Raw genomic sequence first — 23836 nt, 5'->3', positions numbered from 1 at the left:
TGATGTCACCCCATTTACTATAATTCTCTAAGCCCAACCCACCAGCTAATTGCTCACTCAACCTATTATGGACTTGTCTAGCTGTATCCCAGACATTTTATTTAGAGGGATACTGTGAAAGACAGCATCAAAAGCTTTGTTAAAGTATATGTACTGTGCCTTAGCTGATGAAATAGTATGCTTCAAGACAGCTATGGTGCTATTTCCAGCTTAAACATCAGCAGAAAAGCTTGATACTAGTCTCCAGATTTTGACATATTGCAAAAGACCCTTGAGAATTAAGAAAGAGGATTCAATGCATTTTTACACTGCATGCAGTAATACATATCAACCAAGGAACAAACTGTCTGATGATCTGTAGAAGAAATTATGGAAATGCCTGAGATGTTATGATAAAACACATATTAGAACCAATTTTCTGCAGCAGCTGTAGTCAATCAGTTACCTATAAAGCCTGCAAGAGACTCTGAATTAGTCAGAAAAGAAATTTTAATTCAGAATAACAACTTATTGGAAGAGCCACTGCATAAAAATATTGTCACTATGTTAGTATCCTATTACTACTATGTGAGGTGTAGCTAAGAAACCAATAGTATATAAATTTCTGAAAGAGAGGATTCTATGTAATAAAACCCAAGAAAATTCTTGTGCTTTCTGCACTTAAATGATTGTCGAAACAGAAAAAGAACGTGTTCCAACAAACACTACACTAGTTGGCAGAAGGCTTACAACGTGCACGTAAACAGAAAACTCATTTCAGGGTCCAAGTACACACTTGTAGTGAGACTTAGTAGTATTCTGCACAAGTTTGCTTAGTAGCCCATTAGAGGTCATTTTAAGATTCAAGTCTATGGTACTGGTTTTCATTTTTCACAGGAAAAACCTCTAAACAGTAAACTCTTGACATAGCCGACACTGATGCTTTACATTAAGGTTAAATTCAACAGAGATGGTAAAAAAAGCTGGCTGACCAAGAGATAGTCTGCAGTTAAGATCTCCAGTTGCTAGGAAACAAGCTTCCACTCTTTCTTCAAAATTACATCTATATACAACACTGTGCTTGAAAATTTATCAAGAAAAACCAACAATGATTCAATATCCATCTTGTTTGATGTAAGAGACTGCTACCACAACAAGGTACTCAGGATGGGAACAAAGTTATCTATCCATGTGAAGTATACACGGGCATGTCAGTAATGGTTTTTAGTGCCCACAAGCATTCAAAGCAGTTCTGTAGTCCCTGTTCCTACAGCTCTTGGCTCACAGAACAGTAAAAAAATTTTTTGCAGGTCCGTGAGAAGAATAGAAGAAATACTAGGGGAAAAAAGGTATTAAATTTACCTGCTCTCTAAGAACGATTTAAATTCCTCTTGTTTCTTATTACACAGCTAGACATGAACTTAACAATTGCTCAGATTAAGTTTTTACTGACATGTCAGAGCCAGCTAGTTGAGACATAGGAAGTGTTTTAAGAGTACCTGCAGTCAGCCAGACAAATTCGATGTTTTCAGGTCAACAGTCATGCTTTTATCTTTAAGCACAGATGAGAGAAACTTGCTAATGAAATACAGGAGGTGGACTCACTGCTGGTATGGACAAGAGGGTCTTAACTTGCTGCATGTGCACCCCCTCTTCTCCCAAGGGTGGAAGGTCTGTGCCCTGTGCCCCTGGACTCCTCCACACCTAAGCGAGTGTGTATTGAACTCTGCAAAGGAGGCAAATGACAAACTGAGCTCCTCTGTCATGCAGATGTAAGTGATGAAGGTAGGAGCAAAAGTCAGTATCTGACTAGTGATTTATTTCCATCTTAGCACTTAGTTTTCCTCTAAGGTGTCTATTCTTTTCCAGCAGTCTGCCTGGAACAACCTCCCTTTCCCTGAAAAGGGAACAAAACCTCATTTTGCTGCCTATTCCTCAGAACAGTTGTCTTCCCCTCAGAGAACCTAATTTTATACTCAGTCCTAAATCTGTTATGTTTCCAAACATGTCCAACAGATTTTCTGGTTCCTTCTCTTCCTAGACCTCCTGCTGTTGTCTGTGCTGTCCAAATGTTCTACCAAGCATCTCAGGATTGAAACAACTTGCTATAAAAATCAATGCAAAGACACCTTGCAATTCTTCCCTCCTCCAAACTCTAAAGATTAGTAAAGGGTCAGTGAAGTTTAGATATACTCTACATATATCTAAAGGGCTCTCTTATCTCAGGACCAAAAAGTAAGGATAAGAGATTCCCCTCTTACCCAAAAGACTTGCAGTGTAAGATGAATTTAAGTTATACCACAGTATTGTAAATACAGCCTTTATAAAGCATGGATGGCACTAAGGCATGAAAAGACTCTGCAATCACTATGAGAAATGTACAAGAGAAACAACATCTTAGGTGAGCATTTCCACTGAAAGTACCTCTGGCACAGGACAACAATGTGCTAAAGCACTGTAAAATATGTTAAGTATTGATGTCTGTATGTTTTACAAACAGCAGTGTGGTAGAGAGTTCTCCCAGCTTTCCTCCAAATCAGCTCATGTCAATAGACATGTCAAGACGTTGGTATGTGCTTCACACAGCAACAAGCTCACCCTAACCTCTTTGTTCTTCCTGAATGATACTTTTTGTTAAGCCAAAAAAACCCCCCAAAACCTTGAAATAAGAGTATTAAAACTAGCTTCACATCAGAAGTCAAGACTGCAGAACAGCATGTATTACATTCACGTTGGGATGCTTATATCATTTAGTCATCTAAAAGGCATAAGCAGCAACGATTTTTTTGCAGCCCTTTCCTCAAGAAAATATGCATGCCCAAAACAACCATCTTGAGCCACTGGCAGTATAAAACAGCAACAACCACCCTAGACACACGGCAGTTTAATTTCTTAACAGCCATAGAAGCAGCAGGCAGAATCTAAGCTGCTATGAAACTCTTGCTGGAACAAATTTAGTAAATCATATTTACAGTTGATATCAGTTCCTTTTCAGGGCCAGAGCATTAAAAATTTTTTTAAAAAATTAAGAATTCTAATCAAGAGAGACAAGAACACATCACATCATCTTCGATTCAAGTAAGCATCTGATGATCATTAACATGAACTACCAGTTCACAAAACAAAGCTCCAGCTGGGCACATTGAGCTACACTCATATCTGCCTTACCAGTGACCCACAACAGCAAAAGCTAGGAACGCTTTTCAGACACACACCACAGAAAACCAAAAAGCATGAAATACAAGCTATTCAAAGAAACTACGTTTTAGATGACTGAAATAGCATCCATTTACTACAATATTTCAGAAGATACTCTGTGAAACTGCTGTTGTACTGAAGGATAAAATGGCAGTTTGACTAAAACAGCTGAAAAAATATTGTGCTAGAGCTCTTTCTGCAACCCTTACTCACCATGTCTAACAGCAGAACTGTCATACCTACTGTGACCTGTAGAAAGTGCATTTTGATTCCTGCTATTTCTATAAAATGGAGCATGGTAGTCAGAAGAGAACATTACACAGATGAAAGTGACACAAGTAAAAGAAGGAAGGCAAACATGGTAACTAATCAGTGACTTCTATCTCCGATTACAGCTATAAGCATTTACTTGCTATGATTCTGAAGGTAAAAAAGGATTAAGTTAATCTGGTGGACATCTAGAGATAGTTGTTTAATCCCAGCTCCAACCATGTCCTACACCAGGCCAAAAGAGTAATTCCAGCTACCTAGACAGACTTTCTGCAAGCCAAATAGTATTATAGTAGAATCTGACTTCCTGGGGTAGAGAAAAGAAGGGACTGAACAAAGAAATGGAAATAATACAACCAACAAGATTTCACTAATGACAACACATGGTATGATACAGCTTCATAGATCAGTTGGTATTTCAGCAATAACTTCTGGAGTCACTGAATTACACTTGTCTGATGATTTTAAGATGACAAACCAGTTACATTAGCAGCACAACTTAGGAATCAAAAGATTTTCAACATCATAATTTGTTGGCATAGAGAGCAGGATTTCTTTAAGTTTTCATTTTGCCTTGCACCAGAGTGTAGGGTATACAATCTGGTACATTCATCTTGCCTTTTCTGGGAAGAGAGTAAACTTTACATATGCCCTCAATCTACTTCTCTCTTCCTGTAATATTTTAGAGTTTTATGAGTCGCAGTGATTCGCGATATGCATTATTTTGGATTTCTGTGAAATGTTATTGAATAGCTGGCAACAATTACAGGAGACTGAATCCTATGCCCTACGTTGTCTTTCCCAGTCTTACATTCTTTCCTACAATCCCCTGCAAATCTTCAATACCTGTTCAACATGCTCTTACTCTCCCAAGAGGCTAACAAAAACAAAACCAAGCAAATAAACCCCCCCTCCATCCTCTGTAATGTAAGGTAACAGAATTACTTAACTACTGAAGCATCACTTTACAGTATTTGTAGCTATTAAATATTCTCATTTCCCCTCTTGCTATTTTCCCCTTTCCATTACTAATACTGCTACTACTTTGATCTTCCACTTTCACAATATTTGCTGCAAACCACCACAGCAGGAACAGGAGAGCACTCTCATGCGGTGCTCTGACACATTCAGATAGCTTCGAAAGCTCGTAGAAAGATCTTTTAGATATGTCTAAGCAGCTAAGTTGCACGTCAACAGTCCACAAGGATGACACTTTTCTCAGTTTATCTGTTCTTTGATACCCTGAAAGCAAGCAAAAAACCAAACCAAGGTTTCCAAGATTGCCACAAAGGCAAGACACTCTGTAAGAAGCAACATTTTAGGCAGGTATTTGGCTTCTTAAAACTGCCCTTTATTTAAAGTGTCTGTTTACTTTATGATTTACTTGAGAAACCTTCTTTTGACAGACTAGTCTAACAAGGAATTCCAAAGTCACATTTGGACTATTTAAGCATGCCTGTGAACTACTCCAGACTAAATGAGAATGCACTTGTGCAGTTACAAAATTTCCAGAGGAGCTCTAATGAATGTCCTGTTGCCTCTGCTTGCATCACATGAAAGAAACACCAGTGAGGACAATTCTTCTAGGCATGTATTCAGATCTAGCTAAACAGACAAACATGTACTAAATAAAGAACACTAAGAAATCAATAATTTCAAGATTTCCAAGTGACCTCAGAAACAGGAGCCTCCACTCAGCCCAATTCAACATGGTCAGAGATGTACCAGTCAATCAGTTTGTCAGCAGAAACTTCAATCCAAATTAAAAGCCAAAGGACTGAATAAACTATTTTATCCTATTACTGCTGAAGTCAAGAAGTAGTCTGAACCATGTCAAAGCTAGCTAACCATTAGCCCTCACCAGTATACCACTCTCTGAGCAAGAGATTTTTCAATAGCTGAAGGTTTTCAGTAATATGGACCAATTTTGAAATGCAAGTCCTTTTGAGTAGAAATACACTTAAGAGCAGCAACTGTGCAACTGGATGGCCTAACAATACTACAGATGAAAGACTCCAAGGCAGGGACATTAGTATGGAATGCAATTCTTTTCAAGACACGTTGGAGATGGGATTAAATGCTATTTAGAGTTCAAATGTTTCTGCCATACTATCTGAAGTGAAGGCTAGCAAAGACTGCGGCCCACCCTTGGCTGCCTTTTTTTAATGCTTTCTAGCACAGAGAAGCAACATATCCTCTCAAATACCCTTAACCTGTTTCTCATTTATTTATTAAAAAGTACTAACTTAACACAACTCAGGCTACCCAAAGCCAGAAAGAAGGATTCTGCTATGGAAGAAAGCTTGACTTAAAATCCCTTTTTGTACTCCTTTAATTTTTAAAAAAATATTTTAAGCTCTTCTTTCCCTCTGTATTATTTTTAACTTTAGATTACCACTGAGGTAAACTGTGGTCTCAGGTACTGTTAATGGGACAGTTAAAAGAAACATCCACAAGTACTTAATGGTATCATTACTAGACATGAAAACATTTCAATGAGTAAAAGAAGAGAGTTTAAGAGAAGACATTAAAAAAACCCCACCAAAGTGACACTAAAAACTCCTTTTCCTCACCTCTCAACATTTTCTGATTCAAGATCTTATTTCCATACTCTAAACATAATGAGCTTCCCAGCCCAGAGCTTAATAAAAGGAAACCTCCACACTCATGTCGCCCCTCCACATGCATCTTTTATGCCTCTGAAAGGTGTAGACATACACGATTCCTCCCTGTGAAGCATTCAGGAAAACATTTAAAAGCACAGAGTTATGAAGAAAAAACCACTCGGGGATTAGAATTTCCATATTTTAATGATGGAAAAAGAAATAATTGTTTTTAAAACTGGCGTTTCAAAATATTCAAACTGATGGATAGTATAGCCCAAGCAGAGATGCTTTAACAAGGACATTTTATTCAAAGTGCCAGTGAGACAGTTTCATCATACTGTTTAGCAACATACGAATACTACTGCACAATGCAATTTAAAATACAACTCTCTTCTGGCTTGAAATCACTGGTTCCCCACCAAAACTGCACCAAGTAATTTCTTACTAACTACTTATCTCTAAAATCACATTCTTACCTTCCTCAGTTTCTACTGGTTGCTGGGATAGAATTTTAAGAAGAACTGGATTTTTCCATACTCCTTCCCTTGTGATATCCACCAATATTTGGAGGTTGTTATTCCCAAATTCCAGTAAAGCATCATGAGAATCCTACAAAATGTAAAAAAAGTCGTTAAAAGTCTTTGCTAAAAATTAAACCAGTGTAATTTTACATTACCTGTCCTATTATTCTACTGTATTCTAATAATTTCACATCATTCTTCTAAGTCATTACTGTTTTGGCATGTTTGCATTGGGATTTTAATAGTACAATGTCTTTTCACTTCTCTAATCCTACAGCAAAATTTCCCAATTTCAAAGTACTGAAAGTTAATTGAAATGACTTAACTCAAAAAGCCTATTCTGGAGTTGTAATTCTTCTACAATTTTTGTTTCTCCATGTACACATGTACACGTAAATAAAGTTACAGAAATTCTTGTATAAGAGACAAAGGATGACTTTACATCAAAGCATTTAGTGCCATTTAAGAAACCAGAATGAAGACCAGATAGTTTTCAAAATTAGTAACAAAATGCCAAGAGCGTAAAATTTTACGTTTAGTGTTAACACTAGTGAGATGAGCCAGTCAATTCACTTCTCTGAGAATTATTAAAGCTGTCACTCACTAATCTGAGGAAAGGGCAGGGGGAGGGGGGGAAGCTACATAAGAAGCAGTGCAATAGGAGAGGCTCAGAAAGAACTCTCCTTTACCAAAAGGGTGAGGTTGGGGTCATATGAAGTTGCAGGCTTCCTGGTAGTTAGAGATGCAAGAAGTCTCAGGGACCTTGAGAGAAAGCAGAACACAATATACACACAGCAGAGACTACTGTACAACACTCACAAACCAGACCAGACTGGATCATGAATAATTTCCTTTATTAAGATGTAAGCATCCTTCTACTGGATACAGATACACCATTTTCTTAGAAACTAATCCATGTCCAGTGCATTTACTCTCAGATCCAGGGATTTCCAATCTTGAGAGTTTTGATGCTGTGAAGGCTGACCCAGAAACCCTCCACAATGAACAGGTCTCCAGCTGAAGTTCATCTACCAAACCTATATACGTAGCACAATATTCAAGAGTGATCAAAGCCCTACCACTTTTAATTATGGAAATCTGAGGAGTGAAGGAAAAAAAAAAAGAGACATTACACATAGTAAGAAGTCTAGAGTCTAACAGAGAAGAAAAAGCAACTGAAAACAGATTCCAGCACAATGTCGCTAGCAGGAAACCTGATCTAGGGTGACCTGCACTGAAAAAATTAAAATATCACCACATAGAATTTCCTAACACTGACCAATTGAAGCCAACTGTAAGCAATTTGTGGCTACAGGTTCAGTAAAAATGCTTCTCATGTCAGTCACAACACGTCTTAAGCTTAAGAATTAGTGTGATACATAACAACGTCCCCTAGTTCTAGTAAGCCGTGTTTTAAGTTGGCAGTACTTTTAATACTATTATCAACCTCAGGTTTGCTTTCGATAGCCTCTGTTGTATCCTCCATATATACACCAGAATCAATTCCATGTTCTGATTTATCAGAATTAAGTGTGGCTAATACTATGAGCACTTTGAATACCAGAGTAATCAAAGAGGCTTGTATCACGGGCTGTTAAAGACAGCAACAAACTGCATTCCACGTTGCAACACACAAGACTTGTTTTTCAAGTTTCTGAGTTTACCTTCTATAACCAAGTGAATCTACTATGAAAATACCCAAGACTTTCCCATTAACCATTCACAGTAAAAGGCATCTTTGCATTTAATTATTAGATATCCTTTAATAAATTAGATATTGATGTTCAATATCAGATGCTAATATCAGACCAACTTCAACGTTTTGATATAACTATCAATTTCCTTTCTTATTAGAAAGCAAACTGCACTCCATAAAGCAAGAACACTGGGTGGTGTTCCGCAATGCTGGCATTAAGTATCTGTAGGAGATCTTGTCAGAAGAAGCACAGGGAAGTCAAGGAAAAGTACAGCATATTTTGTTATGTTTCCATCCAAGCTGGTAAGATAGCACAAAATGTATTCCTGATTCTAGAAGCTAGTATTACTGTATTCCGTAGCTAGACTAATCTTCCTACACTAGTCATGACATTAAAGTGACGTCCCGACTAACCTTTAAACAACAGGATTTCCAGCTATAACTCGTCTTTAATGTAACAGGCAAGATGGGAAAGGAGGAAGGAAACAAAGCAAGTTATCAGTTGTCATTGTTAGAATCCTGTATAAGCATTTGCCACCTCCAGCTGCTAATCATACTTCATATCTCACAAGGTTTGGTGTTTGACAGGGACTTGGAACTGGGATATTGCAGAGAAGCTGCCAAGGGTTGTCCTCAGATTATCACCACTTGCTGCTGTGGAGTAAATAGAAGGCTCTGGGGGCCAAGCTGAAGGACATGAGCATCCATCTGGTTTTCTTCACTTTGCTAAGAAAAATATAAGACTGAAAGCAAAAGGAAGGCCAAGGAAAGTGTGAGACCAGCTCAATAGGACAGAGCATCAAGTAACAGAGGACACTGAAGAGGCTATGGTATTCAATAACTTTGGCCCCAAGTTTTACCATTAATGTCTGTACTCTGACCTTCCTGGCCCCTACAACTAGTTGCAGCATTAGGGAAGAGCATGAAGCAGCACAACAGACGTTAAGACATTTATTTTAGCATCCACAAAGCCAAGGGTGTTGATGGAGATCACAGATGTCACTGCAAGACCAATACCAGCACTGAAAAGTCACGGTCACTGGGCGAAGGTTCCAGGTGACTAGAAGAAACCAGCATGCCCACTTCCAAGACCAAGGGGAGGGAGAGCCTGGGGAACTACAGGTCACTCAGCATGGCCCATCCCCAGAAAGACTATGGGGCAAATTCTCCTGGAAATCACATCCAGGCACCTGAAGTACAAAAAATGGACTCAGAACAGACAGGACTTGCCAAGTACAAATCACATTTTACCAGCCTGATTACCTTCTGTGATAACAGGCTACAGATGACAACAGCAAGGCTTCTGACAGTCTCCCATATTATCTTTAAAACCAAACTGTTAAGATATAGAAAAGTGGATAATAATGCAGGTGGAAAAATCAGCTCAACTGCCAGGCTTGGAAGGTTTGTGACCAATTGTACAAAAACCAACTGGCAGCTGTCTCCTAGTAGCATTTCTCAGGGGTCAACACTGAGCTGATACTTTTAACATCTTTATTAATTGTCTGAACATTGGGACAAAGAACATTTTCTGCCAGTCCACAGCTCATACAGAACTTGGAGAGGAGCTGACACTGGAGGGCAGGGCTGCCATTCAGAAGACATTCAACAGGCCACAGAGCACCGCTGACAGGGACTCACTGCATTTGCCTGTGTTGAACTTCAAAGTGTTGCACCTGGCACCACCCGAAGTATCAGTCGAGGCTGCTGAACAGCTGGCTAGGTTCCAGTTTGGCACAACAGGCCTCTAGGGTCTGTAATTTAAGCGGTCAGCAGTGAGTCCTTACTGCAAATGGGGCAAATTATGCTGAACAGTTCCAAATAGAGCATAACCAGGAAGTTGGTGAAGTGTTTATTCCCCTCTGGTACTTTTGAGACTCCACTGGAGTACAACACTCAGTTTGTGGCTGTCCTGTACAACTCATTTGCCATAGTGAAGCAAGTCCAGCAAAAGCTACCACAGGGCCTACATAAATCTTAGGAAGAGAGGGTGAAGAGGGAAGTTTCAGAGCTGTCTTTATCTTTAGATATCTTTATCTTGAGTCTACTCCTCAGCAGGTAATTGGACTCTTCTTTCTGTCTAGTGAGTGAGTTAACAGACAAGTCACATAAAGGGAAATTCCATAAAGTGTGCGTGCAGGAAGTGTACCATTGTTTAAATACCCCACTTTGAAAGGACTACTTGAAGTCTGTGCAATCTCCATTCTTAGAGACACTTAGAACTTGGTGGGGCAGGACCCTAAGCAATGGGACTCAAGATAACCCTTACTGCAAGTGAAGAGGTGGATTAGATAGCTTGAGCTACCTTCCAGCACGACTCTTCCACAATAGACACCTTCAGATGGCTGTATACTCAATGCATTTACTAGACATGCTGAAAGCACACTTAGTGGGAGTCAGTACTTCTGCCCTACACTAGTTCTTCTACAACCGCAAGAACAAAACCAAACTAACATCAGAAGTGAGTGAAAAAGCATACATTAGGAGTTTTTTCCAAATGCAGACTTTGACCTTCCAAGGAGCACCAGAGTTAAAAGCCTCCTAGCTGAATGCAACAATCGAGCAGTTTCGATAACTTTAACCATATCATCTTCCTTAGCAGTACCCAAGATTTTCTGTGAATACTGCCCCAATGGTGATCTTATTTTTAGACAACTGCTGTAACTATGTTCCAACTCTTAGCTCCTAGCATACTGGCTAACTAAAATAAATTATTAAAGACTATAATCATTTTTAGAAGGAGGCTAAAGAAAGTAAAACTAGAAAGTGACCTATTGGTGACACCACCTCAAAATCAGTTGTTTATACCAGCAGAAGAGTTGGTGCTAATTTGCAGATGCTAAGATTGCCAAGTATGATGTTTACAATGACTGATTTCTGGCCTTGAGCCTGAAGTATTACTTGCAAGGTCAAAGGAGAAAAAAAAAAAAATTGTTGGAGTGTCACAGCTGCACCCTGAAGATGCAATTAACTTTATACGTTCTTAATCAGAGCCCAAACTGCTCTTACCTAACAACACTGAGAGATTAGTACATGTGCTACAACACATAAAGGTTTCAGGCTGCATTTGAAAACATCACTTAAGCAATCCTTACACTCCTGTTCCTCCTCTCAGGTCTTTCCTTCCTGTGCAAGCTGGATCAGGAAACCAAATTCAGCAGAGCGCGCCTTGGGGAGGAGTGAGGTTTTTTTGTTTTTAAAAATTACAGCATGATCAACTCCCCACTTTACACACAGCTAAATGGCATGCCAGTAGAATCAGGCAGGTGAATGACAGACTTAATGCTTAAGTCAGTGCTGCTGCCAAAAGACGCTCAAGTTATAGCCTCAGGACAGCTTTAAAAATGTCAGTGGATAACAACAAACATCTAAATTTTTATTTATGAAGTATGCAACCACAGTCCAGAGTTTCCATAAGTGGCAGTTATGATCATATAGGAAGTCTATGTATATAATTTTATCTTCAGACTTGAGTGACTAAGAAAACAATTACAGGTGTGCTGATAGAAGGGATACTGTATCTTACCTACAAAATAAATACAAGCCCATTTTGACAACCTCTACTTTTGACCTTTCTCAACTGCACAGCACCATGAATTAACTCTTTCCAATACAACAGGTAGCCAGAGCATCCATTGTGCATTTTCCTCCCATATACTAACATTACAGCTTTAATCTGTATCAGTCTCAAGTGTCGATCAGGTCAAAGACTAAGTCCAAAAAAACCATCAGCATTTAACAGCCTATGACTTCGAATTTCACCTGGAAGACTGAACTCAAGTGAAGGTATTGTTTATATGTTCAGATTCATCACAAAAAGCTTCAACAAAGCATCAATAATAAATAAAAAATTAACAATTTTACTGCAAATTTTGAGAATTTATGCCATTTCCTGGCATCATTTGAATAAAAGCATATAACTCAGACACTCCCAGCTCTTACTGTTGAGAAATAGTTTAACAAACATAAGAGAGAATCATGTCTTAAATTACCAGTGCTTTAACGTACTGAAAGGTACTTAAGTACTGCGAGAGGCACAGCTTTAGGAAGCCACAGAGAGCTCTCAGCACGTATAGAGGTATCACCCAAATATCTGTTCCAGTAACTTCAAGATATTTATCAGTTAAGAAGATTAAACTACAAACAGGATTTTCAGCTCTGCACAGTTCTGAAAGGCAAAGCAAAGGAAACACTCCTGGCGGTACGAACTCACCCTCTCTATTGATAGGACAAGGTTGTATCCACCCTGGCTGCAGCAAGCACTCGCCAACCAGTGCCAAAGACCCTACAAGCAGATTTTGTAATGGCACGTTATGCTAGCTGAGATTCGTTGCCTCTTAGTGATAATTATCCCAAGTCCCTCTACTACAGAGTTGCATGTTCCGAAGAGCTAGAAGCCACTGCCTCAGAAAAACACAGAATAGATCACTTATCCGCTGGCAGAAGATGTAGCTGACAAGAAAAAAACAACTATCATACAACTTGGACAAGGGTGAGGTACTACTATTGAAAAAGATTGCTATCCCTCAGATTATGACATTCTGTCATCCAGAAATCCAGTGTAAACGACATTTCCCCAACAGCAACTCTTCCCTAATCTGAGGACTTCAGGATGCAGTACAGCTAGCAGAGCTAGCAGAGTCCAGTTCAGGTATGAGGATTATTCACATTGCTACATCTTTGTATTAAGAGCTAAAAGAAGAACCTTAGAAGGTAAGAAAGAAGGGGCCTATTATACAAGTCAACTGATTTGCTGAGGCAGCACTGTGTTTGATAGTTAGGGTATCAATACTGAAATACCAAATATGAAATTCACCAACATACGTAGCATTAAGTAACTAACTACTGACAATACACTCCACTTCTATTCTAGGTGCTGGCAATTTAAAGCAATCAGCAACTACAACAGTGTCACAAAAGTTTTTGGTTTATGCTCACCCGCAATACACAACTTTTCTAAGCTCTTTGTAAGGCTTGAAGTGAACCCTGTTCTGCAAGCCATATTCAATTCCCTTGACAATACATCGCTACTCCCACTAAAGCCATCTTTGAATACAGTGTTTTATCTTCCTCAACTGGCCAGATTACATCCATCCCCGCAGTACCTCTCCATGGAATTCCTCCCCCAGATTAATTGAGTTTACCTGTATCAAGGGCTCTGTTGTAATTCTGCCCCAAACCTTTCACCCATATTTTACGGGTATCCTTTTGCCTGCTGCCACTGTATAAAATTCATGCTGAGACTCTGACATACAATCTCAAATCTCGTTTTGCTTAGAAGTAAGGAAAACTGGACTCATGGGGGACCACAGTGCATAACTAGTGTTATTTAGGATGAAAGAACAAACAGGTTCAGACACCAAATAAAGCTTTTGATAGCATTTTGTATGTAAGCTGGACATCAGTGAAACTCCATTTTCAGCTTCAGAACAATCCCTGCACCATGCTGCTTTGAAATGCAAGCCCTTGCCTTTTTCACTCCTGGGATGAAAACCTGTTTGAAGTTTCACTGACTCTCACTACCTATACAGATTGTTACAGAGCAACAATTACTGAAGATCTGAAAAATACCTCTGTCCCACATTTGCTGCAACCACCAGTTACATTTAGAGTTATATTCCTCATCAGTCACACTCACCTCTTTTGTTAGGAAACAAATCAGCACATTCACGTCTGTCAATCTGTGGCATGTGCTGATACGTAATTTTGCAGTGTTTTGCTACTGGATTTGCCCAGAGATTGGCACACTAACATGGTCACAGGCTTTAAACCGATGGCCCTCATGTGAGGACTTTACAAGTGATTCCTGTCTAAAGGTCTATACTGTATGACTGCATACTCCTCCTCTGTTAACTCTCTTCATCTCTGATGAAGAGTGGGTTCCTGCTTTATTCCAGGGTGGGGTACAAATGTTATCATTCTCATATTTCTGCAAGAGTGTTACTTCAAAAATCTCATTAAAAGTACCTGTTTGTAAAGTCCACAAACCTCTTCAGCAAAGTTTCAGAGTACTACCATGTTTAATAAGCTTTGCCCAAATTTTTTACTGTCTGAACTATGGGGAGCATTAAAGTGCTAAACGTGGAAGCCACAGTTTAAAAAGTCAGTACAAAAGTGAAGTATATTACTACATCCGGCAGCACCAAATTGGGCAGCAGTGTTGATCTGCTCGAGGGCAGAAAGGCTCTGCAGATGGATCTGGACAGGCTGGATCGATGGGCTGAGGACAACTATACGAGGTTCAAAAAGGCTCAGTGCTGGGTCTTCTACTTGGGTCACAACCCCAGGCAACACTACAGGCTTGGGGAAGAGCGGCTGGAAAGCTGCCTGGTGGAAAATGAGCTGGGGGTGTTGGTCAACAGCCGGCTGAATATGAACGAGCAGTGTGCCCAGGTGGCGATGAAGGCCAACAGCATCCTGGCTTGTATCAGAAATGGTGTGGCCAGCAGGACTAGGGCAGTGATCATCCCCCTGTACTCAGCACTGGTGAGGCCGCACCTTGAGTACTGTGTTCAGTTTTGGGCCCCTCACTACAAGAAGGACACTGAGGTGCTGGAGCATGTCCAGAGAATGGCAGTGAAGCTGGTGAAGGGTCTAGAGAGCAAGTCTGATGAGGAGCAGCTGAGGGAACTGGGCTTTTTTAGTCTGGAGAAAAGGAGGCTGAGGGGAGACCTTATCACTCTCTACAACTACCTGAAGGGAGGTTGTAGCCAGGTGGGTGTTGGTCTCTTTTCCCAAGTAACAAGTGATAGGATGAGAGGAAATGGCCTCAAGTTGTGCCGGGGAGGTTTAGATTGGAGATTAGGAAAAACTTCTTCGCTGAAAGGGTTGTCAATCACTGGACCAGGCTGCCCAGGGAAGTGGTTGAGTCACCATTCCTGGAGGTATTGAAAAGACGTGTAGATGTGGCGCTTAGGGACGTGGTTTAGTGGTGGACTTGGCAGTGCTGGGTTAACAGTTGGACTTGATCTTAAAGGACTTTTCCAACCAATACAATTCTATGATTCTATCTTGAATTTTCCCTTAGTTCTTAAAGTTCACATGAGAGATCTGGGCTTGTATCACCCTTCTATCCCTGGAATTTAATAGGTTTCTTCCAACATATTCAGCCTGAATAAAGTCATCTCATCTGACTAAAAACTTGCTCTCTATTGACAGAAGTATCAAAGCTTGATCACTTGCTTCAGAAACCTAGAAACGCACATGCTTGTTACATTATAGAAATGTTTCTCCTTGGTAACAACAATTCTCCTTGCAGATCCTTCCAGTTAACAGCTAGTAATTCTTAGCTTTATACCTCTCCTATAACGGGAAAGAGTCTGTATATGCCTTCCCATACTCTAAATATGAGAGAACATCTTGTTTCCGGTCTAGGCCATCTCAATTAGAAACTTATTATATGCCTTTTAGTGTATGACAATTTCATAAAGCTTAGCAGAGACCTCATCACCATGTTCCACTATGTAAAGGGTGGCTATAAAGAAGATGGAGACTCCCTTTTTACAAGGAGTCACAGGGAAAAGACAAGGGTAAGGGGTACAAGTTACTCTGACTGGACACAAGAGGAAAATTTTTCACAATGAGATCAGTCGTTGGAATTATCTCCCCAGGGAAGTGGTGAATTCCCCAACACTGGATACTTTCACGATTTGGCTGGACAGGGTGCTGGGTCATCTTGTCTAGACTATGCTTTTGCCAAGAAAGGTTGAACCAGATGATCTTTGAGGTCCCTTCCAACGTGGTATTCTATGATTCATTCCTCTTTATCCAATGACAACTGAATTAGTGAATTTAAGAGCTACCTTGGAAATACTAAGTTTCAACTTCTACCATCAGCCCTAACACAAAAGATGAGCCTGTGGCTGACCACCCTTATTTGTGCCATCCCCACAAATGAATGCATTGGGAGCACAGATCTAGCCTCTGCAACACGATGGTTAATAGCTACAGACTATGTGTAATAGATGGCATAGCTGAGTATTGTAAAAAACTGACATACCTTCAAACTTGGTTCTGGAGTGCTGCGATGTCCACTATGATCTCCTGTAGTCACCAAGGGAGTCACAGGACTTACACACCAGCACTCAAAATAAAGGACAAATCTTTGACACCACTAAGACCACAGGATTTAAACTGTGCCTACTGCACTTCTTTCTACCACCAAGTACATGCCACACCGAACTGTTTTTAGGGTTGCCATAATAGTAAGTACTCCATGGTATTTCAGGAAAAGGAGGTCTGTCCACACCTGCAGTCACCAGTCACCTCTGTGACCTGCAGTCACAGACCACTTCTGTCCTTTCCACTACTAGCAGGACTACAAAGCTCTACTGGTCTGTTTCTCTCAGTTTAAAGTGCCAGGTTTATACTGAAGAGTTTCCACACCTGCCATTTCCCTGACTGCAGGTGAACCAAAAGTAGAAGCTTTTTCAGAATCTCCATACCTGCCTCTTCAGAGCTAGTACTGCAGCAGCAGCTACTGCTGCCAAGCCTCAGGGAATGAGGAAATCCCATCATAGGGGTATAAGGTCTTGTGATAAGGACTGCACAAGGACAGCTGCAAGGTCCAAGTTCTCTTCCTTCCAACTACTTCCTACCAAAGTCTTCACTTCAGTAACTTACAACCGATATTACCTACCAACCTCATCTGTCGCAGTTAAAGCCAGAACAGGCAATAGCAGCGACAGATCAGTCCCTGGTCCTGGAAGGGTCTATTAGTATAAACACAGCAAGACTACCACTCCCATCTTTCAGCTCCATGAGGAACACAAGTCCTTGCAGACAGCTAGGTACTACCTACAGATGAAAACCTTGAAAACATCTCTTCCTCCTACATAGTCCACAGTAGCCATCTTCATTCGAGAGTAGGAATAGTAGTATTATGAGCTTGTTTCAGCACAACCTCAGAAGAAACACTTCTAGGAACCACCCAAACTGAAGACCTGTACTCTTATTTTCATCACACTCAAATCAGGTATAGACGCTAACTTGCCACTGAGATCTCCACAAAAGCTTTTTTAGTAATCTTCCAAGTAATACTTCAGAGCTGTTACATCACTCCATCCAACTCAGTCCCTTCTTTCACACAAACCATTAGACTGATAAAGATTTGCTACAGTTCTCTTGCTGCAGTTCCCACTGACTGTGTAGTTACAGATCTGCCGTTGGGCCTAAGGCTGCCAATACTGTTGTTGTAGTTAGTCTTTTGCTGCTCAGAAATTCTTGCTGCCTAGAAACAGCAATGCAGGACAGGTGGAATTTCAGGGGAAGGGTAGAAGTAGAGGAGAACAGCAGCAGCCTTTTCTTTTTTTTTAAATGTATGTAAATTGGAAAAAAGAAATTGAGAACACTTACCTGTATGGACTGATGGAATCCTAACCATGCCTCATGTGGCAATTCACTTTCAGGAATTGAAAGCAGTAGCTCAAAACAACTCCTGGAAAAGTAAAAAGCAAGTAAGCAAGCTACCTGAACACATTCTGTTATGTTAAATAACATTTGTGGCACATATTACTTAGCATTCAGATAAGAAGTGACAGTAACACTGAAACATGTTTGACTGCACAAATCAGTTAAAGGCCAGAAACAGCCCCAGAATCAGGCATGAGTCATCATATGGAAAGAGTACTCCTTCTTACCATGCACAATCTTGCTAGGATAAGATTGCAGCTACTCTTATAATCCAAGATAGTCTGTTCAATGTGGCTCAGGAACACTACGTTACAGAATTTCTGCTCTTTCCTCTCACAAAGGAATCCTAATACTCATTCTGAATAAAACTAACTTGATCCTAGCATGGTCTCTCTGCCTAGAGTGAGAAAGCAAGCAAGCTTTACCTAACTTAAAGTTTCAGTGCTGATGTATATAAGAAAATAAAACTAAAGAACAGCTTGACAGAAAGAGACACATGCATCACCACAGAAATGGACCCACAGAATAGATTCCTAGAAACACCTTATGAGTCCTTAATAGCATGGAGGGGCAGAGGGGCAAGGGAGAAGCATTCAAATACAATGTGCAAACTGCAACAATCTCAAGAGCTTACCAAACAAAATGAAAAACCCCACCCACATTAATCTGAACATCTTTGATATGTATATCAAAGAGTTAAAAAGATCAGATTGTAAAATTCTCAGTTCATTAATTCAGAGAGCTGCTGTATTTGCGTAGCTCAGTTACTTACACAACACAGGTAGACTACATCCCCTTATTTCTTTATCAAGCCAAGGTCCTGCTTAAAAACAGGACACCAGTCACCCAGTCTAGATTTCACACCCAGGAAAGTTTGATACATGTCATTTTCCACTGTGTCAAGAATTAACATTAGTGTGAGTCAGCCCCATCACAGTGGCACGTGAACTTCTGCTGGGTATCACGTTTTCCAAATGAAAATTCAAGAACGTGGGAAGGGATCAGAAAGTTTTAGTATCTCTGAAATATCCAGCAACTTTAAGACCTATATATTCCACACATAAGTTCAGATTCCAAAAACAGAAGGGGGGGGAAAGCAAGACCTACTTGATATTCCCTCATTTAGAACATCAGCTCAATGTTACCCCTTTTCAGAAACAAAAGGGAAACAACGGTATGTATTTAGCACATGCATCTCATTTCAGGGAAAAGTCCTGCAGAACAAGAATCCCTGTTTTCTGGGGGACAAAACAATGGCATGACTGCTACCTATGTTTTTGTCAAATAAGGGCTACCTAGCCTTGTATGGAATGTGCGGATTACCTAAACCCCAACTGCTGCACAGAACAATTTGACCTAATCAAACTAAATGTGTTAACTATGACACTCTCTCTATTCACAAGATTTACACACAGCAAAAATGGTCTGACAAATCATGACAATGTAAGGAAAGAAAATTGGTCTAAGGCTCCACATATAATAAAGGCATTGAATAATTGCTATAAGCTACACCTACATTGTTACATGGTTCCAACTCATGCTGTATTTTTCTTGAAAACCTCCACTCTCAAATATTAAATAGAAGATGACAGGACAACACATTCTGTCTAACCATAGACAGAAGAGCTGAGCTTAGGGGAAGGGGAAAAGGAAGAGATGATCATAAAGCAAACATGAGTTTCAAAACTGCTTTAGTACCCAAAAAGAATTACTTCCCCCCCCCTCCTGACTTTTGATATATACATTGAACAGTTACCTGCAAAATGTTATGCCTAATCAGTTTTTAGCCAGATTCTGCAGTCACATACATAAACAAGATCAAATGGACAAATACTGGCTATCCTTTTCACATTTCAGAAGTTTGCCTTCACTGCCCAATCCTGTTCCTTTAAATATGGGTTTAGACCTGCAAAATCACAGAATGAGAGAATCACAGAATGGTAGGAGTTGGAAGGGACCTCTGGAAATCATCTAGTCCAACCCTCCTGCTAAAGCAGGATCACCTACAGCAGGTTGCACAGGATCACATCCAGGTGGGTTTTGAATCTCTCCAGAGAAGGAGACTCCACGAAAGTCTCTGGGCAGCCTGTCCCAGTGCTCAGTCACCCTCAGAGGGAAGAAGTTTTTCCTCATGTTGAGATGGAACTTCCTGTGTTCTGGTTTGTGTCCGTTGCCCCTTGTCCTGTCACTGGGCTCCACTGAGAAGAGTCTGGCCCCATCCTCTTGACATCCACCCTTTAGGTATTTATAAGCACTGATCAGATCCCTTCTCAGTCTTCTCCAGGCTAAACAGCCCCAGCTCTCTCAGTCTTTCCTCATTCGAGAGACGTTCCAGTCCCCTCATCATCCTTGCAGCCCTCCACTGGACTCTCTCCAGTAGTTCCCTGTCTGTCTTGAACTGGGGAGTCCGGAACTGGACACAATATTCCAGATGTGGCCTCACCAGGGCAGAGTAGAGGGGGAGGAGAACCTCCCTCAACCTGCTGATGTTGAGGACAACATCCTCATCCACCCAGCTGGTCATGCCACCATAGAAGGCTATCAGATTGGTCAGGCATGATTTCCCCTTGGTGAACCCATGTTGACCACTCCCGATAACCTCCTTTTCCGCCACATGCTTATTGATGACCCCCAGAACGAGCTGTTCTATCACCTTTCCAGGGATGGAGCTGAGGCTGACTGGCCTGTAGTTTCCTGGGTCCTCCTTCTTGCCCTTTTTGAAGGCCGGAGTGACATTGGCTTTCCTCTGGTCCTCAGGCACCTCTCCTGTTCTCCATGACCTTTCAGAGATGGTGGAGAGTGGCTTAGCAATAACATCTCCCAAGTGGCCAGTCCTTTTTTCCACATTCTGTAAACTTCCTTCTTCCCTCTTGAGTTTTTCCAGGAGCTCCTTGCTCATCCATGCAGGTCTCCTGCCTCCTTTGCTTGATTTCCTACTCTTCGGGACGCACTGATCTTGAGCTAGGAGGAAGTGGTGCTTGAATATTGACCAGCTCTCTTGGACCCCCCTTACCTTCTAGAGCCCTAACCCATGGGATTCTTCCAAGAAGGTCTTTGAAGAGGCCAAAGTTAGCTCTCCTGAATGCCAGGGTTGTAATCCTACTTATTGCCCTGCTCCTTCCAGGCAGGATCCTGAACTCCATCATCTCATGGTCACTGCAGCCAAGGCTGCCCCCAACCTTCACATCCTCCACCAGTCCTTCTTTGTTTGTTAGTACAAGGTCCAGCAGCACCCCTCTCCTCATGGGCTCCTCCACCACCTGTGTCAAAAAGTTATCATCAATGCCGTGCAGAAATCTCCTGGACTGCGCGTGCCTGGCGGTGTTGCCTTTCCAGCAAGTATCGGAGTAGCTGAAGTCCCCCCTGACAACCAGAGTCTGCAATTGTGAGGCTCTAAACACTTCTATTAGGCAGAAAATAAGACAGCCTTTATCACTGTCATTCAGTAATTATTCACATCATCAGGCACTAGAATCTCAACCATTACTATGCCCATGAAAACGTGAGCAACAGGATCACCAGATATTCCAACTGCCATAGATCCCAATATTGTAAAATAATCAGGACCTACTTCTCCCTTGTACTCAAGCTTGGCAATGCAAGTTAATTCACCATTCCAGATGTCTAGACCCAGGTGACTGCTACTAGACTATCAAAACCAACTTTACAAAGTCTCACAGCAGCTAAATTCTATTTTAACATAAGCAAAAAACAACCAGCCAAAAAAAAAATCACAAGGTATGTATCCAATTTTCAAGCATGCCATATAAACAGTCTTTTCATCGAACAAAACATTTGCAAACTTTATGGTCAATGTGCTTTTGAAAAGTCTTTTGATGCACACCTCGTTTTCAGACTTAAGCAAAGTCAGCCAGTCCTATCTACTTCCATTCTTAATTTCTGGAAGTACATTTCTTAGAATATTACTTTTTCATAAATATGATATTGGTTATATAAAGCATCAAGTTTAAACAAAATGGCAAAGGAAGTTTTACAAATAATTTTTCTGTTACTTAAGCCTTAAGGTGCTAGATAGACAATGAAAAAAATCTGAAATTAGATTTTTCAAAGTACTGGGTATACAGAGATCACAGTCTATGAAGATTAGAGGGCTGAATTTATGCCTCAACAGTTACTGTCTGTTGTAGTAACACAGGACCGAGCTGAACCAAGAACCGAAAATTCTTTTGGTTAAGTCCTTACATCTTCCTCAGGATCCCAACACCAAGTACTCTGGTTTGGAAATCACTCCATGAGAAATCTGGAGCTCTGGGTGTATAGCCACCATGTAAAACAACTTACAGCACAACTGCAAAAGTAATATCCAGGATATTCCAATTACAGTTTCCTTGTAAAAATAATTAGAATTCTAAGTCAATTTCCTAGGTTTTTGTTATAAGAATTGACTCAGACTGATGCATTAAGATCAGCCAACCTTCCCTACTGGCAAGGGGGAGGAATGGCCATGTAGCTTAATTCTTCCTTTTGGTCCTTATTATACCATACTTCAAAATGCACATCTATCCCTGAAAACCCACTTCCTTCTTTATTGTAATGCAACTGAACAGAATTTAGGTATCGTGGCTAAGACCACAAATCAAAATACCAGGATCACTTCATGAAGTGATCTTCACTCTTCCTGTACCCCTACACCACCTACCTACACAAAACTCAATTCCAAACTTCAAAACACAATTTTTGCAAATAAACTGTAATGGGTGCTTGAATGCTTCCATTATTTAACAAAATCATTCATCTCAAACACTCAACGTCAGAAATATCTTTTAGGAGAAAGTCTTCTAGTTTTCAGTTTGTTTTGCAAGAAACAACTATAGGCAAAAATCAACACATTAATTCCATACAATTATTCTGTAATCACTTTTACCTCATTCTCTATTATTTTAAGACAGAAATTTTAAAAAGTAAATTTTAAAAGCTTTCAGAATTTTGTTCATCTTTAGATAGTATTAGAAAACATTTTGTGTCCTAAGCTTCTCAAGAGTTAAAAAGATGACTAATTATACATCAGATGATCAGCAGAAATAGTTCATATGCTGCCAGAAATTATCCTGCATTTCTTAAGAGTTGAGTTAGCTCTTAATAATAGACAGAAGAGTGGTAAATGCAAGTTGGTGAATCAAATTACAAGAGTTTATTAGGTTGAAAAAATGCTTTGTTAGACAGACAAAGCAGCAGTCACATGTGCCTCCTCTCAGAGGTGTTATGGAAAGCAAGCACACTCTTTCTGGAAGCAACATGTGTTAGACTCAATAGGTATAACCAGTAGATGAGATACAGCTCAAAGTTTGAGGTAGCCTGGTGTTAGCAGTTGAATTCAGTTTTGGTACTTAGACCAGAGGACATCTGGATCTTTCTCTTTTGATGGTTGAAAAAGCATATAAACACCTTCTCAAAGACACAGAAATGGTAAACTCCCTTTCAGACCAGTGCCATCACAGCAAACAGGAAAAAGTAGAAAGCAGTCAAATATTAGCTACTGGCAAACACAATGGGAACTAGGAACAAGTCTTTCTACTTTTTTAACTTTAATCTATTCATCTTCAGACCATAAAAACCATTTCCAGATGGAAGTAAAATTTTCATACTGATGGTAACATGAATGGCACACATTCACGCAGTATCTTCACGCAGTATCCTCAGAAAAAAAGCACTCACAGAAGCTCGAGAGAACAATCAGCTTCAAGGGCTTCCTAAGATTCACAAGGATAGCTAGCTAACAAAATCTCAGTGAAAGACACCTTTGAAATGGATAATTCTTTATTAATTCTTCTACAGAGGCAATAGCTTGGTACAGTAATATTGGGAGGGTGAGGGGAACGTGTTGTGCTTTGTGGCTGTGGAAACAAGCAGTCCAAGTTCTACTTGACCGAAGCAGCTATGTCCCTTCACTGCAATGGCCAAGAAGAACATTCCTGTTCCCCCACAATCATTTGCCAAATCTCTTAACTCCAAGAACAACCACTCCAAGCTTTCCTTCTATTTCCAAGAGATAGACAGTGGACCAACAAAGTCTCACACTGTATCAGCATCACATTTCTTATGGGGAGCACAGCCTCTACATCATGTCAAGGTTTACTGTGAACACACAACTGACGTGGTCAGGTGGCAGGGAAAGCCACAGTATACTGAGTTTT

At 40.4% G+C, this 23836-nt stretch overlaps 1 protein-coding gene across 2 annotated transcripts in view; it reads right to left on the bottom strand.

Moving 5' to 3' along the window:
• The window catches only part of RLF (RLF zinc finger), a 53809-nt gene that overhangs the window by 22752 nt on the left and 7221 nt on the right, over window positions 1-23836 (bottom strand). Inside the window, exons 3-4 of one of the 2 annotated variants that reach the window (XM_075774226.1) lie at window positions 17625-17706; window positions 6530-6662 (exon numbers count right to left, since the gene is read on the bottom strand). In XM_075774226.1, the coding sequence (XP_075630341.1) occupies window positions 6530-6662; window positions 17625-17706 (215 nt within the window). Of the gene's footprint in view, window positions 1-6020; window positions 6177-6529; window positions 6663-17624; window positions 17707-23836 lie in introns of those variants that run through there. The other variant, XM_075774227.1, reaches the window with a different exon arrangement.

Source organism: Balearica regulorum, chromosome 22 (assembly GCF_011004875.1).
Source record: "Balearica regulorum gibbericeps isolate bBalReg1 chromosome 22, bBalReg1.pri, whole genome shotgun sequence".
In the NCBI taxonomy this organism is placed as follows: Eukaryota; Metazoa; Chordata; class Aves; order Gruiformes; family Gruidae; genus Balearica; species Balearica regulorum.
This window is presented reverse-complemented; position numbering and strand designations above follow the sequence as displayed.